This window comes from Patella vulgata, chromosome 1 (genome assembly GCF_932274485.2).
Source record: "Patella vulgata chromosome 1, xgPatVulg1.2, whole genome shotgun sequence".
In the NCBI taxonomy this organism is placed as follows: Eukaryota; Metazoa; Mollusca; class Gastropoda; family Patellidae; genus Patella; species Patella vulgata.
In genome coordinates, this window is record NC_065879.2 from 45,024,899 (window position 1) to 45,044,906 (window position 20,008).

Here is a 20,008-nt window from a genome sequence, read left to right on the forward strand (position 1 = left end):
CCAGTGGATCTTTTACGTAAACTGTCAATTTGTACACTAGAACTCGGCCTTCCACGACATCAAAACAAGTTTTTTCCATCACCAGTGTATAGGAATTCTTCCGCGCTGCATTCGAAACAAAAGGTGTCTCTTTCATTTGTGGGTGTAGCACTGCAGCAATTTCCATCATTTCACGGAAATCACTGTCGTCTAGTCGCTTTTCCATATAAGCAGAAAACAGTCTCTTCATATTGGTGATGAATGTGGGTTCACCCAGCTGTTTCTTCATGACGAATCCAAGTAAATTCATCGCAATGGCATATATAGATGACGTCGTACAGTGAGTTTCGCTACACATTTGTTCAGATATAATGTGAAGTCTCTCAAGGGAGTCACACACTGATTTAGCTTTCACCCAGAATTCAGCATCGGGCACCCTGGCTACTTACCGAATAACTGTCTCTGAAGACGGTATGTAGGGTAGCGCCCTTGCAAGCTGAGAGAGAGAGAGAGAGATGGGTTTCGACTCGACATAAACTAGGTCATTTCGGGACTAACGTATGGTTCAATTTTATTTCAATAATTCGCTTGCGTGTAGGGGTCTTTAGCAATGGGAGGAAACCGAAGGACCTGGAGAAGACCCACGAGGTTGGACAGGCGACCTTACTCCTTGTCACGTACAACCGGGAAATCGAAACCCGAAACCACGACAGTTGACTCGATGACAGACCTTATGATACATCTCGCACACGCTAACCATTCTGACACCCCCCTACCCTTACAAGCTGCAGTTAGGTAATCTAAATAAGCTTTGAATGTAAATGTGGCAGGTCGCCTTTAATAATATTTGAGAGCAAATAGAATAAATAATGTAGATATTCGAAAATATTCGAATATGGTTATTACTATTCGAATATTCGAATATTATATTCGACGAGCGAATATTCGAATATTCGTGCCGAACACTAATCCTCGGTGCCATCTAGCACAAATACTCAGCCAAATTAAAAACTTGACACTGATGAATTTCAACAAAAAATTTTTTCTGGTAAGTCAATTGCCGACCGCCCAAGGAAGATCAAGCAATACGATTACGTCATCTTAGAAACAGATTTGTCACTGCAACCTTCACAAGTAGAGAGATGTTTGGTGGAAGGGTAACTGCACAAACTGTTCGAAATCGCTTGCAGGCTGCTGGTCTTTGAGCTCGGAGGCCCTATAATGGACCAATATTGACACCTCTTCATCGCCGTAGCCGACTTGTGTGGGCCACAAGACACATAAGATTTACTCAAAGACAGTCGAATTCGGTTGTTTTTAGTGACGAATCTCAATTCACTTTGAGATTTTCCGATGGCAGGGTCTGAGTGTACCGCAGACGAGGTGAACGTTACGCTCAAGTATGCTTCAGAGAAGTTGACCGATTTGGTGACGGCAGCGTCATGGTTTGGGGTTCTTTTTGTGCACATGGACGTTCTCCTCTTGTTGTTGTCCAAGGGAACTTAAATGCTGTCCAGTACAGGGATCAGATTTTGCAACCTGTTCTTCTTCCGTTTATGCAGAGACATGGGCCTGGACTAACGTTTCAACAAGACAATGCTCGGCCCCATACAGCAATTGCTACCCAGAATTTTTAAAGAAATGCCGGTGTCCAAGGCCTGGATTGGCCGTCGCTTAGCCCCGACCTTAATCCTATTGAACACATTTGGGACGAACTGGGTCGACGTGTTCGTCAGCAAGTGAATCCACCACTGACGTTGCAGGACCTTCAACATGCTCTTGCTGAGCAGTGGCGACGTCTTCCTCGGGTAGTGTTTACTAATGTTCTGAGATCCATGAGTCGAAGACGTTGTGTGGCAGTACGAGACGCTAGAGGAGGCCACAACCGTTACTAAACACTTTATTCCGATTGTTCTCCAAGTCTGTGAATTTTATTTTGGGGGGTACTGTGACATCACGAACGTTATCAATGTCAAGGACTTTCGGCAGGTGTTTTCTTGCTTTCTGTTGATGTCAAGGTCGTCTGTGCACAACATAACACTAAAATAGTTGCCTTAAACCAAATATTAAAAATCTAGTCCCAAAAATCCCGAGTGCCAAGTTTTTAAAGGCTCAATACCACTCTTGTTGTAACTGAATAATATGTCCCAATCTTTATTCTGGTCAACAAATTGTACTATTTTAGAATATTTCAATTGATTGATAATACAAATTTCATCTTAACACACCTTATTTAGAAATTTTGAAAAATTCAACATAATGGTTTGAAACGTCTAACGTAAACCTTTTCAAATGAAACTTCGATTTAAAAATATTTTCGAACCCTCTGGACAAGTAAAATACGATGTAATGGATAATATACGCAACAGGTAGGACACTTAAACATCTAGTACTTAGATAGAGATATTATTTATTTTCTGGAGCTTTCAAGCCAGCAAGAGTGTGATTGTCCCTTTAATTTGGCTGAGTATACAATAAAGTTTTTTTCCGCTTATCTCAAAACCCTCAAAAATGAGTTGAGCACTTGCGTTATGACAGTGACGAAATGCTCATCTTCGACTTCCATCAAGGCATTCACCTAATAAACACCTACACCAAGTTTGAATATCATAGGTCATTTTGAAGCAGAGTTATTGTGTCCTAAAAAGTGTGACGGACAGACAGACAGATCCATTTTAACAGTCCCCTGCTTTTTTTGAAAGGTGGGAAAAAAGAGAAAAAATGTAAACATTCAGTGACTCCGGTTAAAGAAACGAATCGGTGGTTTGACTTATCTGCACCAACAGGGGTAACATGGACGGATTTTCGATTAGTAATTATTGACATATAAACAAGATTAATATATTTTTATTTCAAGAAAAAAAACCCAACAAAAACATTTCTAATTGTCATAAACCATTTCAAATGTATATAATCGCCTAAACATTGTAGTATAATTATAATAGAAATACATGAAATAAACCAGTTACAAAAAATATAAGTATTGTGATGATTTAAAAAATTTTTTTAAACATTGGCTAGCATTCTTTAACCCAAAAGAAATTAATAGTAACAGAATTTAATTGTTATAAAGGAATATGATATAGAATTTGTATTCAATGGCTAATAAAGTAAACATTCAAACTCAAGTCAACTTTGCCGATATGATAAACCAACACACCTTAAAACCTTGGCTTTACTTACATATTGTAATTTTTGCTCAAACGACTGACTAAAAGTGTAATATTTTAAGCAAGTGAACATAACATAACATTAATTGATAATTGAATAGGTCTTTATTTAAAATATAAAAGTAATTGAAATATTAAATAAAGTAAAAATATACAAAATATCAAGAACAAAATATACAACCTTGCAATTCAATTCAAGCCTCGACAACTGGAATGCAGTACAGTCACATTTCTGTCTAATGACAGGAAAAACATTAAGTGTAAAAAGCAGAAACTATTCACATTCAATTTTTATCTAGCAATGATACTCCTGCGTATTAGTATAGTTCAAGTTGATTTGCCTGAATGTAACATGATTTCATGCTTCAATCAATTTGGCACATGATTACGTGCTTTGGTCGATATGCAGCACGTTTACATGCTTTGATAAATTTGGCACATATTTCATGCTTTGATAAATTTGGCACACATAATACATGCTTAGATAAGAAACCTATCTCTAAACCATCCGTGTTTCGGGATAAGAGATGGTGCTATATAGTTTTACCTGGCAAAACCCGATGTGAAACACGTCGGGCTTCAATAAGCAAATTTGACATTTTTCATCAAAACAACGACTGATTATGGTTATTTATAACATTTCTGCACATTCAACTACAATTAAGCATATAATCCCATCCGACACTGGGTACAAATCATGTCTTTTTAAATCGAAGCGATGATAGCCTTTTAAATTGGACACATTTGACGCCATGAAGGCGAGGTGTCGTATACAACAGCCAATCAAAGTATACTTACCTGATATGAGCTGCGCAGGAATAATACACCATATTTATGAATGTCCGTATCAATTTTGATAAAAACAACACATACTTGATTTTATTTGTTTACAATATTTGCAGATAAATCAAAGTTGTTTCACTAGAGTGGGGTGGGTATGTTTAATAAGTTCTAGTATTATAAATTAACTTATTTTTAAGATTTTACATGCATTATTAGTAAAGTTTGCCAGGTGAAACTAAAGACACCCAATGGAAGATAAAAACAAGCACATCAGTACATCTCAACGTTTTTAGCTACGTTCTAGTAGCTAAATACATGCGATGATCAATTTTTTTATTTTTTTTTTTGGGGGGGGGGGAGTTCAGGCTGGCGCATTAAATAGAATCTATGGACTCGATAGCTTGAGTGAGACATTTTTACACATTGACTTTGAAATTAAATTTTCTGGTTTGATTTCGCACATTGTGTACAATCTCTTAGTCTCAAATTACCATATAATTTCTGATTTTGTTTTAGCAAGTTTTGTAGTATTCAACATTTATTTTAGCTATATGTTAACAGGAAATATGATTTGCATTAAGCCCTTAACGTGGTCTTTGTTTCAATTACTGAAATAAAGTAATTCCCTGAGAAAGAAAACGAAAGTTTAGAAAATAACACAAGCATAACCATAGAAGCAAAGTTGCCAGGCTGAGAAATTGTTTTACATAGCTAACCCATCACACTAGTGTAATTGAAATTACACTAAACTTTGTTTGATTTTTCAGTTGTTTACCCCACTACATCTTGGTTTATAGACATTTCTTTATAAGGCTTGATGATTAATGTGAAAATTGTGATTGTTGTCTCCAGACTGACATATTAATCAACCTTGACACAGAAAATTCTACCAAGTATTTTTGAAAGGCTTTGATAATTGAGAAATTGGTTGTTTAATCAATATCAAAGGTTTATTGTGCCGTTATCACAGGCCCAGTATGCCAATTCCTTAAAATTATCTTTCAATATCAATGGAATGAGCAACAAATGAACGAATCGGGAATGGTGATTTAAATTAGATTTCAATTATAACTAACACATGAATAATGTGTACAGTTGAATCAAATTAGATTTCAATTACTAGATTTCATGTTAGTTCAATGAAGAACTACCTTTGAAAATTCCAGATTATTATTCTCAAGTCTAATGATGCCCGTGCAGCAGTAGAAACACATGTCACAACAATAGGCAGTAATAAAGACTATCACCACCAGCACTCTGAAGGGATGCTTTCAAGTTTCCAGGGACAATAACAATCCACAAAGTTGATGGGCAAGTGTGAATTTCAATAGGCTTCCTCCTTACTAGTCAAACAATCCTAGTAAGTTTGAGGGATATATTGAAGGCTCTAACTTGGGAGAGTATTTACAAGATTTCGAAGACAGGGGCACTAACTCTCCTATAAAGCACTGCACAACTATGAATTGCTATATTGTTCCTCCATAGGACTATCTCAATTATCCCAGCAAGTTTGAAAAAAAACAAAACAACCAGCGGCTGCCAGGCAGGATATGCCCACATTTTGTAAGAGATGGATAGAGAACAAGCTAAAAACAAACGTGATTTTTTGTACAATCAGGGGCAATAATCCAGAAAGTTATGGCCTGAAATGTGCAAATATCAAAAGGGACTGAGAACTTTGAGATATAAAGTTATGTTTTAAGTTTCATCTAGAGGGTCCACAATCTTTGTATTACACACTACTACACAATTTGCATACAAAGAGCGCCATTTTGTCGGGCAGTTTCATTTCGATTTTCCCGAAATTTGAATTCAACCTTCATTATGGTGGAATGGTGATGTGTTTAAGCGGTTTTTAAAGTCAGAAAAAAATTGTGACCTCTAGAGAATCTGCAAGCTAAATATGCCATTTTTCAAACAATCAGGGGCCATAATCCAGGAAGTTAAGTTCAGGTATCTGTGATTATCAAAAGGAACCAAGATCTTCGTGTGTAATGGTGATATATTCACCACAAGCTAAAAACGGGACTTTTTGTTCAATGAAGGGCCATAATTCAGGAAGTTACGACCCGATATGCCCAAATATCGAAAGGAACCAATATCCTTGGGTTATAAACATGTATTTCAAGTTTCATCGAAATCGGATCAAAATTGTGACCTCTAGGGGTCCACAACTTTGATATACCAGATGTTTACACTATTTGCGTATGAAGGGCGCCATTTTGTCCGGCAGTTTTGGTCTGATTTTCGTGAAATTCAAACTCAGACAAACTTACGTGTAACCGTGATATATTCTATTGGGGTTTTTTTAAATAGGATAATAATTTTGACCTCTAGAGGGACCACAACCTAAAAACGCGATTTTTCATACAATCAGGGACCATAATTCAGGAAGTTATGATTCGATATGTACGAAAATCGACAGTAACCAAGATATTTGGGTTATAAACATGCATTTCAAGTTTCAGCAAAATCAGATGAAAATTGTGACCTCCAGACAGTCCACAACCCTGATACACAATATTTTGACACTATTTGCGAACGAATGGCGGCCATTTTGTCTGTCACTTTCGGTCCGATTTTTACGAAATTCGAACTCAACCAGCCTTGGGGTATAACAGGGATATATTCTAACGGCTTTTTAAATCGGATAAATATTGTGACCTCTATAGAGTCCACAAGCTAAAAATGCGATTTTTCGTACAAGGAAGTTATGGCCCGATATGCGCGAATATCGAAAGGAACCGAGATCTGTGGGTTATAAACATGCATTTCAAGTTTCATCAAAATCAGATGAAAATTGTGACCTCTACAGTGTTCACAAGCTAAAAACGTGATCTTAGCTTAGGGTGATAAACCTATATTTCAAGTTTCATTGAAATCAGATAAAAATTGTGACCTGTAGAGTGTTCACAAACAATTGTGGAGGGACGGACATCCGGACCAACGACAATATACGTTCACATGAAAATGTGGGCGTATAAAAACCCTTTAAACTGTACGGTATTTACAAGAATTGCTGAGGGACAGATGCATATGGGCGCAAACGAATTAGTTTTGTTCAGTAAGTCGACAGCTAAACCAAATAAAAACATTTTTTTGATGTAATTATAAAGTTTTGATATAAGTTAATAAATAAATCTATCTAAAATAAATAACAATGTATGTACAATATACCTAAATAATACACTATTTAACAAATTCATTCACATATGTGCCAGGTTTAACCTCACTTTCCCCACATTTGATTGTTTTGATAAAGGATTAGGAGGTTACTAGACTGTGGGTGTAGAACTATAGTCTGTTCTAATTAATTAGTATCACTGGTGTAAACTCCTCACTCTAATTATTGTTACTGGTGAACACTTCCCACTATCAGTAGAATGGGCAAATTGGTGAAATCAGTTTACTAATAAATTTACACCCAGGACACCCATTGAATACCTCAACACTGTTATGAATTTTGTTGGACTGTGAATTGTCATGTTTATCAAACTGTTTATAAATATTTATACTATAAAAATATATTTATTTATTTTAATATATGCACTTACTATGTATTACTTATTATAATTTAACATATATATATATTTATTATATATTTGTACTTATTATATATTTATTATATTATATATGTATTAATTTGTATATTATTAAAATTCTGGAAATGGTATAATATAAGAATCCATATTATATGTATTTTTTTTACATGTAATCTTTTTCATTAATATTATTTAAATCATTTTGTTGAAGTGTCACAAACTTGTTACAGACTATACTTTAAACTCCCTTTGTTGATTAATTAGTCATGGCCTGGTGGACCCAGACTCTAAACAATAGATGTGGGGAAAGTGAGCTGTCCCCATGTGCCAATGTGACAAATCAGAGAAATGTTAGTCTAAAATGTTCAAATTTCCCTAATAGCAAAATATTGATTATAGATACATTATGGTAGATTACATAAAGAGCTGACAGTTCTCACTATAATAGTTAAATAATAGATAATGTAACAGGAATATGCTGAAAATTTCAGTCAAATTACATCACTCTAAGCCGAGAAATACTATTTTAATAACATTGTAGCCTTGATTGTCATTGTTGTGACAAATAATAAACTAAGTTCTTTAATCCATCATCAATGGCTGTTGAACGGCAGATCAGATTCAAATATAAGGAAAATCGGAAGCATCAGATCTGATGAAATTGAGAGTTGATTATGGTCTTGTCATGTTAATAAATGTCTAATTGTAATATAATAGTTTATACAACATTTCAGGCCTAAAGAAAGACCTGCAATAGGCAGATTTAGCTTATGCGGTAGTGATGCTTGTAAAAAAAATTATTGACCCACCAGCGGCAAATTTAGTTGTGTTAGCTCTAAAATCATAGTCATCATGCAAATCCTTCAGTACAAAGCTGAAGACGACAATATATGTTCACAGAATTAAGTAAATATACATTTTCACTGCCGAGGCCATCTACAATAACTTATCTCTGAAAATGCTACCTTGAATCGTAGAATAAAGTATCAGCTGTAGATTGGCTCTAAGATCATTTATATGAAAACAAAGGAACATATCTAAATTGAATATACAATAAATATCAGATTACTAAATTTAAGTGCCGTAGATTATAGACTATAAAAGGTGTGTGATATAGAAAATATAAAATAGTTATATGGGGACCAGATCAAACAAGTATGACATCTTTACAAAGACAGAGTCTTTTTTATAAATAAATACAAGATAAGATATTGAGCGGCCGGTCCCACTATATATCTTTAAGAAGCAGTTTCCATGTTAAATGCCTCAACTTTAAATGTTAGTGAAAAATGTTGAAAGTCCAAACACATAATCACTTTGTACATACAGATCTGTAGCCAAGTAGATGATACAGGTGGGCTGTACCCATATAGATGGTACAGGTGACTGTACCCAAATAAATGGTATGCTGTATGGGTGGCTGTAGCCAATTAGTTGGTACAGTTTGCCTAGATAAAGATCCCAATAATTAAAAAAAAATTCTTATGAATGAATATTAAAGGAAATTATTACATACTATTATTTCATCCAATGCTCCAATAATATATTTAAACAACTTTTTTATAGTTCATGCTATGTAAATATATATATTTTCATTAAACTTAATTCAACCTAATTTAATACAAATAAATACATACATAATAAATAATGTAATAACATACCTATATCTATGTTTGCAGAGTGTTTTTACTACATAGTTGTAAAATTACTCAAAAAATAACCCATAATTTAAACAGCCACCACTACTTCTATTATTATATCAAAAATAAATACTTAAATATATTGTAGAATGAATCTAAGCTTGATTAATATGAAAGAGGTAGCCTACTTATTTGATTTTAGGTATATCACAAGAAAAGACGTTTGATTTATGTAAATATAGTAACGCTAGAAATTGGTGGGAAATGTTGAGCAGACTCTATGCATGAGGTTGTAAAACTAGAGTCAAATTTCCTGATTGCAATTTTAATGCTTGTAAAGATTAACATTTTACAATTAAAATATTTGACAATCAGTAAACATATATTAATAGTGGTAGTGCCAGTAATTCCCAGAAGGGGATTGGGTATGTGGGTTTGTTTCTTTCTAAAATTCCCAGCAAAATACATGATTTGGAGTATGCCCTGTAAAAAGATCACAATCAACAGAAGTAAATGAAGAGCCCCAGGGAAGAACGATCTATGTCACTTTTTCAACGAACCCCAGTTAATGGCGCCATCTGGTAGCAAATTGTATAAGCTTTCTGTGGAACAAGAAATTTCAGGTAAAAATGATCGGAGTCACATCGAGCCAAGGCCCTTCTGAAATGGCCTCCTGGACAAATACGTCCATCGTACCCTTTATTTGACCTTAATGCTGCTGAATAGTGGAAGACAGATGTTGTACTAATAATTATGATTTGTATTAAACATCATTTTGAAGTTGTAATTAAACCCACTCGTTGTTCATTTCGCGTCAAGCATTCTCGTCCAAAATTCTGTTTTGCCTTTTATGCGAAAAGAAAAAAATGTGACTTAGATCGTTCTTCCCCTGGACTCTTCAAATGTATCTTAGCATCCATCAGAAAGTGGTAAACTAGCTTATTGAGCATGAAAAGTAAATACCAGTATATTAATTTTTGAATTGACAGGTTGGACAGGAGAGGTACACACTGTGCGCCTCTTGCACGTCTCAATTTAAAAAAATCTGCTCCTCAAGTTGATACTAAAATTTGAAACCACATTTCAATAAAGTAAGTGTGCCTCAACCTTTGTGTCACAAACTAAAAATATGACAATCGACCCATTTCACTGACTTTTGTAAAGAAATAAAAAAAAACATGAGGCAGTTTTCATAATGTAAAAACAAAAATAATTTATAAGATAAAGTAGAAAAAAAAATATCACAAATATAAACATTTACTTAATGGGTACTTGCACAAAGCAAATAAAGTAATTTTTGGCAAGAATGCAGACAAGGTTATCAGTAATAAATACTTAAAACATACCTTTTCGAACGGTACATATAATTTAAAATTGTCTTTAGAAAGTTCAAAAAGCATTCTAAAAGTCTGGTATTAGCACTATGTAAGTGTTCATATTATTATATGTATGCCTACAGATAGTCCCTTTTAACAGAACATGAAGTTTTCATAAACAGCATAGAATTTCAACTAAAAACACTACAAAAATGTGTCTTTATGAGTTTACCATGGTTAAAGATATCATTCCTTTGAATTTTTAAAAAAGTTTTCATAGCATATGTTATTAACAATGATTACATTCCACAATCAATTCTTATGTTAAAAATAAACTAAAGGAATGCAAAACAAGAACTATTTCTATATTAAGGGGGAAGGCTACCCAAAAAGTTTTGTTCTGAAATTTTAAAGCTATTGAATTGAAAATGGTACCACAGAATCAGACCGAAAGTAATTTGAATTATCATTAATATTTCAAAAGTTATAAAAATATCTCTCCATAGACAAAATATTGTGGCGAGGCAAATGATTTAAACACCATTTTCCAAGAACCTATAAAAATGAAAGATAAAAACTCTTTGTCTGGTTTTAGGGTTATTATTAAAGAATATGCAGTCCTAAAATGAGATATTTATCATTATTAGTGCCAATATTTGTTGCCCTGGCAACCATTTTATTTTTTTTGATGTTAGTTTTCCCTTTTTCATTACATTTCCTAACTACTCATGTAATTTTCAATTCGATAGCTTTAATATTCCAGAAAACATTTTTGGGCAGCCTCACCCCTTAAATGCATCTATCAGAAGGGGAACAACTCTAGTTTACAATATAATAGCTATCTGAGATTAATATCAGTTATATATCTTACTAATATGAAACTAGGGTGAATACAGAATTATTTTGATATTGACAGACTCTATGTATACTAAATATAAAAGAATGAAAACAAGCCAACAGTGAGACTGATGTCCCCCACTGAAATCCCAAAATAAAGAGATGACACATATTAAATAATCGCACATTTATTTTTTTAAAAAGTATCAAGCAATCAAACTGATTATCAACTATACACTAAGTTTTATCACTCTCTATCAGATAGAATCACAGTTATCTTGTCCCAAATCATCGACCAATGAAATTACTTATCGCTCTGAAGGGAAAATGCTCATTCTTGAACTTGGTCAACGTATTGATGTGATAAAACTATACACCAAGTGTCCTCACTCTCACTTAATTGGAACTAAAGTTATCGTGTCCCAAAGCATCAACCAATCAAATTGCTTATCTCTGCTTACCCTAAGCAGAAAATTCTCATCTTCGAACTCCATCAAGGCACTGACCTAATAAACACCTACGCCAAGTGTGAACATACTAGCTCAATTAAAATGAGAGTTATTGTGTCCCAAAAAGTGTGATGGACAGACAGACAGACAGACCCATTTTAATAGTCCCCTACTTTCTTCGAAATATAAATAATAAATGATCCAAAATTTAATGCAATTACTAAATCATTTCACTCTTTCTGTGATAAATTTTAGAAATCTGTCGGCATAAACATCTGGGGGAACTGTAGAATGATCACGGCATCCAAATTTGATACTTTTCATTATGCGTCCACATTTCTGTCGATATTCGTAGAGGGTAAAAAAGTCAATGATTCCTAAAAAATAACGGTGATCTGGGCCGTCAATTATATGTAATCCATTTTTACAATTTGGCAGCAATCTTCTATTGGACATTTCAATCTGGTCTAGGTAGACTTTATCTACCAGTGATTTTGGAAATGTTATAACTCTTTGAGATTTGTTTTCTTCTGTTGGTGTTTTATTAGGCTGTTCTGGACCATCAGTATCATCATCAGGTTTGTCCTCGCTAGACTGAGATGTGTTGTGGGTTGGTGACTGAGATATGATATTGGACCTGAAAAACATTTAAAATATAATTTGAAGAAAGTTGTGATTAAAGATAATGCTCAAGGGCAAGGCAAAGTGACAAAAATTGTCACAACACCTGAAATAGGGGGGGGGGGGTACTCAAAAAGACAATCACAACAGCTTTAGTACCTGTGCTTTGGTATCTAAATGTGCTTGAGATGATACTGAACAATAAAAAATGAATGACTTTGGTATGTGTAACTTTAGAAAATATGAAACAAATATACCATTCAGCACTGCTCAGCTACAAGGCAAACAACACAACATGGAAAATCACAAAGTCTCACTAAGATGCCTGAATATATAAACTACAACCAACAAGACCACAAATTTTGAAAACTATCTTTGTTCAAGCCCACCAAGTCCATATAATCAAACTATTCTATTTTCTAATATTCCCCATTGTTCTTCAAAAGGCTACTCATAGACTCTTTGTATGGAGTACCATCCTAAACATCATCTGGATTCAATATAAAGGGTCTATATGGAAAATTGAAAATACAGCATCAAAATTTCCTTGAAACCACTTTTGTGTTGAGCTATTTTTGCTTTGAATACACATTGTTAACATTTCTATGACATTTCATTCACCCTTTGACACTTTGTGCCTGGAAGCATAAAGATACACTGACAATTCAACATTGGACATATGTATTTACTAAGTCTTATATTAAAATATTTTATTATAAATTGTATTCAATATTTATTCACACTCAGCACAGTGTTTAATCTATGTTAGATTCTACACTATTATTCCACTATTGAATGTGGAAACGTCCGACTAAATCATTGATTGGAAAATATATGATGTTTTGCAAACAGTACTCCACAGAAAAGATTTGCCTCACAAAAATTATGTTTAGGTAACAAATTCTATATCACCCCCACCCTCCAACCCCTAATACTTATTATTCTATCATAAATTTATAATAATTTATCCAAAATTTAGAAGCAAGTCTTTTTGGCAACATTTACCAACTCTTGACAATGGAAGCCATGATGGCTTAGATTTTGACAGTTCTGTTTTTATCAATATTTAGAACACTCCATATTATAGAAATATTGTCATTGCGACATTGTTTTCAAATTTATAGACAAAGAATAGAGAAAAATGATGGCATTATATTCTATTAATTAATGTCTTTGGCAAGTTGTGGGATTCAAACATATTGTCTAATATGTACTTAAATAAAAATGAGCGAATGAGTGACAGACTGTTACATAAATAAAAGAGTCATTATGTGGTAAACATTCAATTCTAGGTTGATAACATTGTGGGAAATTTCTCCGGTAAGTTTCCATTTTCCATATAAGGGTCGGTTTCGATGTCATTGGGCTAACTGACCAATCTCTTTAATTATTTACATCATATTTGACCAATTGGATAATTGAATGTCAAAACCCAAAGCTACAAAACAATCATATTTGTGAGAATTCGTCAGACAGCTGCTTGATTCCAGAAGGGAAAACACGTAGCAATTACTATCAGCAGACGGTGAGTCTGGCTGGCTAGGGTTTGAGAATGACTTTAGTATTGTAATCTATACTATGCTTGTAACTATGTATCCGGCTATGATATATATAATGTAAAAACAAACTGTTGCATTGTTATTCCTGATAAGACAAATGTCTTAACTAACTGAGATAGATAAGAAGAAGAAAATACACAACGTGAAGGGGAAGCAAAGACAATCACAAGGCTACTAAGATATTTAGTAAGAAAAGATGCATGGGTCATACGTAGGATGTTCTCCGCTCTCCACTTCACCTTAAGTGCTGCTTACGTCAATAAGTTCATGAATGATTTACTTTTTAATATTATCGAATCACGTAAATGACATACATGTATCATTTGTATTCTGATCGATATGAATTAATCTTATTCCGTAGTGGTTAAATTAAATATTTAAAAATTTGTATTTAAAATGAACACTTTGCTCATTGATATAAGCCTAATGTCAACGACATTTGAAATTGGAGAAGACACGTTTACGTTCATGAAATGGTGAAGTGTTTTACTACTAAACGGTATACGGCATGATCGTGTGTATGGTGATGTACAATCTGCATTAAGCAGCCACCCAAGGGAATTTTCACAACTGACCGCTTAACTGGAATGGCCTCTTAATAAAATCTTGGTGCTTTTTGTGCTGACATAAATTAAATATTACGCTTGGATGCATTGGAAGCGGTAAATTTGACCATCGCTGAATCTTCCACCGAACAAAAATTCTTTACTCAAATCTTGGACATAACTTAACGGGAGTGGCCTCTTACTAAAATCTCGGTGCTTTTTGTGCTGACATAAATTAAATATTACGCTTGGATGCATTGGAAGCGGTAAATTTGACCATCACTGAATCTTGCGCCGGACGAAAATTCTTTACTCAAATCTCTGACATAACTTCTGTAAACTTGTCATTTTGTACCAACCTTCGATTGTCTACCATTGTGGTGCATTCGATAATATTTATCCATTATTTTCCCATCACAAGTATTTAGTTCAATTCTTTTGTCGCTGTTATGGCTGATATTTTCAATCAACTAGGCTACTCCTTCTACATAACTCATCAAAAAATTATATTAAACGCAATTTTGAGATGCCAGTGTTTTTCTATTTCCTGAATACTCGGTTTAGGCAACCAAATGAATCATTTGCTTACAATGAAAACTCAACAGACAAATATTGAAGCTGTTGTTATGACAGACGTGTTCAAAAAATATAATTTATTTGCAATCTTCAAACTAATCCTTCATAAAAATAAAAGGTCAACTCCAAATAAATGCTTTTTTACATTAAGATTTCCAGCTTATTTTTGCTAGGATAATGCATACTTCACAAGGAAGCATAGTTGAAGGCTGGATTACTATGACTATCATATTGGTATATTCCTAGCAGAAAACAGCCCCAGGGTAAAGGCCACCAATATCATGGACAAACAGAGTCATAAGCTGTGTTGTTAAGGCCATATTTTTATTTAAAAAAATGAAAAATAAAAACAGGCTTATTAATTACCACAAATAGATATTTTATCCCGGTTACAGGAAGTAAATCCAAAATAAACCAGCGGCTGCCAGGCAGGATACGCCTACATTTTACAAGAGATGGATAGAGAATAAGCTAAACAAAAAGCGATTTTTCATACAATCAAGGGCCATAATTCAGGAAGTTATGATATCAAAAGGAACCAAGATCTTTGGGTTATAAACCTGTATTTCAAGTTTCATCAAAATCGAATAAAAATTGTGACCTGTAGAGTTTCCACAAACAAATTGTGGACGGACAGAGGCAATGACAAGATACGTCCACATAAAATTGAATGAATCGATGGGTTCATTTATCAAGTACAATACCCTGATAAATGACAATCATATATGATACTGGATAATCATACATTCCTATAAACAACAATTTGATGTGAATAGGTGTCATTTAGCCAAGAAGTGATCTTTTGACAAAATAAAAACACAAAAATAAAAACTTCCCTCCTGCATCAGATTTTTGTCAAGAATTGTCTGAGAGCCAGAATATTTTTTTTTTGTATAGCCTGAATTATGACAGCAGATATAGTTAGCTCTGTGAACTTGTCATATTATTTTAATGATAAAATGTTTCTTACTTCTGCATCCTTGAGATTAAATTTGATAAAGTTTCTTTTTGTTCATCAACATGTCGAATCTGTCGTCCAACCAACAAACTATAGTCTTGTACACCCAGTTCTTTCATAAATAATGTGTCTGCTTTCAGCTGTTCAATAAACCATTCTCCTTGTGTACCTGCCAATCAAGAAATAGAGTAACTAAGTTTAATAGACATTTAAGTATTCTTTTAAAATATTGTTATCCAGAGGCCAAATATATAAAACAGGTTGGGAGATTGGGATTGTGTGCTTTTGTGTTTTTTCTGATGATGATAAACAAATGAAATGAAATGGGGTTTAACGTCCTACTGTCCGAAACCAAATGGGCTAATGAAGACAGGCATACAACATACAGTGTGCTATGAGAGAGAGAAATAATGCCCAGAGAGTAGTGCTTTCAATTCCAACTGTCAAGGGTTTATTTACGTACACACCAACTTACCTAAATTCAGAGATTCATCTACAAAATTTTGATCTTTATAAACTGTTACAATTGTGCTTCCAGGAGGGCGGGGCTGAAACAGCAGGAAATCAACATGTCATGTAGAATGGAAAACTATGTTACTTTGCCCGTTGGGCTATTTAGAAATTCAATTAGTGATTCATTTTTCGTTCCGAACTATTAAGCCCAAGTTTCAGGTCTGTATCTAACCTAAAAATGTTTGGGGGGAGGGCCCGATGAACCAGCACTTTAAGGTCCACGGCGAACAAGTCTAGGTTGCGACTTGTTTCAATTTTGAAGATTATCATGCCTGGCGCGGGCTTGAATCAATCTCATCCCCATTGAATTTTAATCTACAATCTTCAGTTGCCTTTCTTATGGTAGAGTTCGTCTTGGGCGGCTCACCAATCTCGGCATTATGGGCGCCCCTCTGGGATGAGACACCCCACCAATCATGCAGTTTTGGGCACCCCACTGATCAAGTTGTGAGCGCCCAACCAATCTCACTTGGCATTATACATTATGTGCGGCCCAACAATCATATATTGTTATTAGAAGGCGCCCCACTAATCACGTCATTATGGGCACCCCTCCAGGTTAAGGCACCCCACAGATCACACCGTTTTAGACGCCCCATCAATCAAGTTGTGGTGTTAATCATGTGATTTATTATGAGGTGCCTCACCATTTCGGTTATAGATTCTCATAAAACAAATCTGTACATAAAAATTAATCAAAATGACAATTTTGTTATTTATACAAATGAAAGAGTTCAGATATATCTATTTAAATTACCTTATTTGAGAAGCTTTAAAAATTTCACAATAATTGTGACTCCCCCAGCGTTAACATGGTTTCCTAACTAAAGGGGGAGTATTAAAGATTTGTCATAAAAATAATGACTCAATTTTTATTTCACCTAGGAGCCTGAATTTGTTTGTTACACTAATTTACATCAATTTTCAATTGCTCTTGTCTCAAAATGAATTATATGTTGAATACAAAATTGGAAGCTAAATACCAGCCATTCTTTCTTTAAGATAAATTCATATGCCACATACCTATTTAAAGGTCTTTACATACAGAAGTTAAATTTACGTTTAGCTGTATTTTGACCCATGTGTCTCATTTAGACGCATTTGATTACAAAGGATGTAACCACAAGAAATGAAATGGAATGGGGTTCAACGTCTTACTGTTCTGTTCCGGCTGGGCTAATGGAGACAGAGTGTAACAACAAAAAAGTAATAAAGAAGCCACTGAGAGAGAATTATGGTTGGATGGAGGTATTATGGATGGCTTGATTGTTGTCGTCATTCAGGAGATAATTGGATTACTGATTAGTTTTGGTAATAATGATAATTACCTTTTGATATCGACCAGCTAAACAACCTTTGATATCAAATCTGTCTTCAATTCGATGACTTGGATAGAATATACTCTGCATCACTAGAAAATATTTCTACAAAACCAGATGAATGAATACTACACAAAATAATTAACAATCAAACTGAAGTTCAGTGTAAAGGTATCAACTGACACCTCATTCTCTATCTATACAAGTTTCGTTTAGTCAGTATATTGTGTCCTCCATTTAACAAGCTCTACATTACATGTACATTTGGGAGTGACTTGAATACTCACTCCAGGAGAAACTGGGGCTCCGAAAATATTTAATCCAAACAGGTTTTTAAGTCTGTGTAACTAGTTCACAACTTGAAGGAGCATTCACGTCAAATATCATGCAGCTATCTGTTCATAGTCAGCTATATTTAAAATGGATTCTAAAAAATACTATTTGCCTTACCTTCTGATTACCAGGTAGATTAATGGAATATAAACCCAGAAATTTTACTATCAAAGAATGTGGATATGTTAAAAAATGATTCAAATAATCTCTGAAAAATAAACCAAAAGAAAATATGCAATCAGACAATAGCAGCTACATGTACCTTACATAAATGAACACATATGGACAGCATCATGCATGTAAATCATACAGACATGACTGCTCAAACAGCCAGTGCAATGTAGGTGTGTGATTCTGTATTTATATTATTTCAATACAGTCACTGGATTGAAGAATGTATAACATATGTACTGCTTTATCTGTTAACAGTTGATGACAGTTACTCTCACAATGTCACAGTTGATGTTAATTTGTTACTGGTAATTAAAATTGACACAATTTTTAGTTTTCGTTGCTAATGGTTAAAACTAATTCAATAGCTAGATTATAAATAAAATATATAAATGATTATGCAATGGCTGGTCTTCTCCTTTAAGTCTTCCCATGTATAACTTATTTGCTCTATTACATGACATCATTAATGACTCACCCTAATATGGAAATAAAATAATCTATCCAGTATTTTTTATCTGTTTTAAATATATACTGCATATCGTTCCTGAAATATAATGATATTAAATAATACTAAAACCTTTAATATAAAATAATAATGATGATATTTAATTTTATGTCAAGTGAACATATCTCCAGACAGTTAAATATGAAAATAGATATAAATTTCTCCTTGGCAACTTGTTATCGTTAGATATAAAACATTCTCATCTAAATCTGATAATATTTCATTACAAATATTGCTTTTAATTTCATAGGTTTCTATTTCTTTGATGTTTTTGTTTAAAAAATGATTCCATGGGCATAAGTTTTCTCCAGGAGAACAAATGAATTACTATGATCAATTTTGTTTGATATTTATATCATATTTCAAACACACTTCAAAAGTCTGTGATTGTGTCTTGTCAGCAGAATAAATCTATAACATATTGGCTAAAGAAAGCCTGTAAGTCAGGTTTTACTTAGAAACTGCAATCGAACTGTGCATTTTAAAGCCCGATTTATTTATTGAAAACAAAGAGTTATCTCTCACATTGAAAATAGAGCTAAATAAACTGATGTAGCATTCTATCAATTTGGATATCAGGTTGTCAAACACCCTCCGTGTACATATAAGGATACTTACGTTAGATAGAAATCCTGTCCACTCTTTGAATTGCTCACAAATTCCAAATAAGGTAACATAGGAGGAGCCACTGAATTCAAATAATTCTCTTCACTTAGGTTTATGGCTTGACGAACAGCTGCAAACACTGAACTGGCATAACTTTCAAACATAAACTCCTTGAAAAAAGAATAATGTCTTGTCAACAAAGCTCTTGAGACTAACACACATTTATTTCCCAGTTGTCATGTGCACAATGCAAGGGAGGATAATTTCCCCAGAGAGTGGCATTTCCACCAGTTCTTATCAAATCTTAACAGTCAAGGATTCAATTATCTTGAATCTATCATATTGGATATTCTTGCAGCATGCTCCATTCTGTGTCTAAAAATTTAGCGGTTGTCAGGTTTGGGAAATGTAATAACCAGTTCCATTTTGTATCTAAACTGACAGGAAAGGGCTCTAAATCTCATCTACAGTGATACAAATTTGAAAATAATCTTGGGGAGGGGTCCTGGGCCCCTTGCTTGCAGGGCCTCTGGTGACCTGTCCTATATTCTGCCTCTTGATTTCAGAATGTTTTCATTTCAAT

The 20,008-nt window shown here is 34.0% G+C and overlaps 1 protein-coding gene across 1 annotated transcript in view; it reads right to left on the reverse strand.

Annotated features, from left to right (window-relative positions):
* Positions 1-2,808: 2,808 nt before the first annotated feature.
* The window catches only part of LOC126807782 (phosphatidylinositol 4-phosphate 5-kinase-like protein 1), a 36,837-nt gene continuing 19,637 nt past the window's right edge, over positions 2,809-20,008 (reverse strand). The window contains exons 4-10 of the mRNA XM_050532612.2: positions 19,438-19,595; positions 18,790-18,858; positions 18,258-18,348; positions 17,817-17,912; positions 16,451-16,523; positions 15,988-16,144; positions 2,809-12,353 (exon numbers count right to left, since the gene is read on the reverse strand). Coding sequence (XP_050388569.1) covers positions 11,942-12,353; positions 15,988-16,144; positions 16,451-16,523; positions 17,817-17,912; positions 18,258-18,348; positions 18,790-18,858; positions 19,438-19,595 — 1,056 coding nt within the window. The 3' untranslated portion in view covers positions 2,809-11,941. The remainder of the gene's footprint in view (positions 12,354-15,987; positions 16,145-16,450; positions 16,524-17,816; positions 17,913-18,257; positions 18,349-18,789; positions 18,859-19,437; positions 19,596-20,008) is intronic.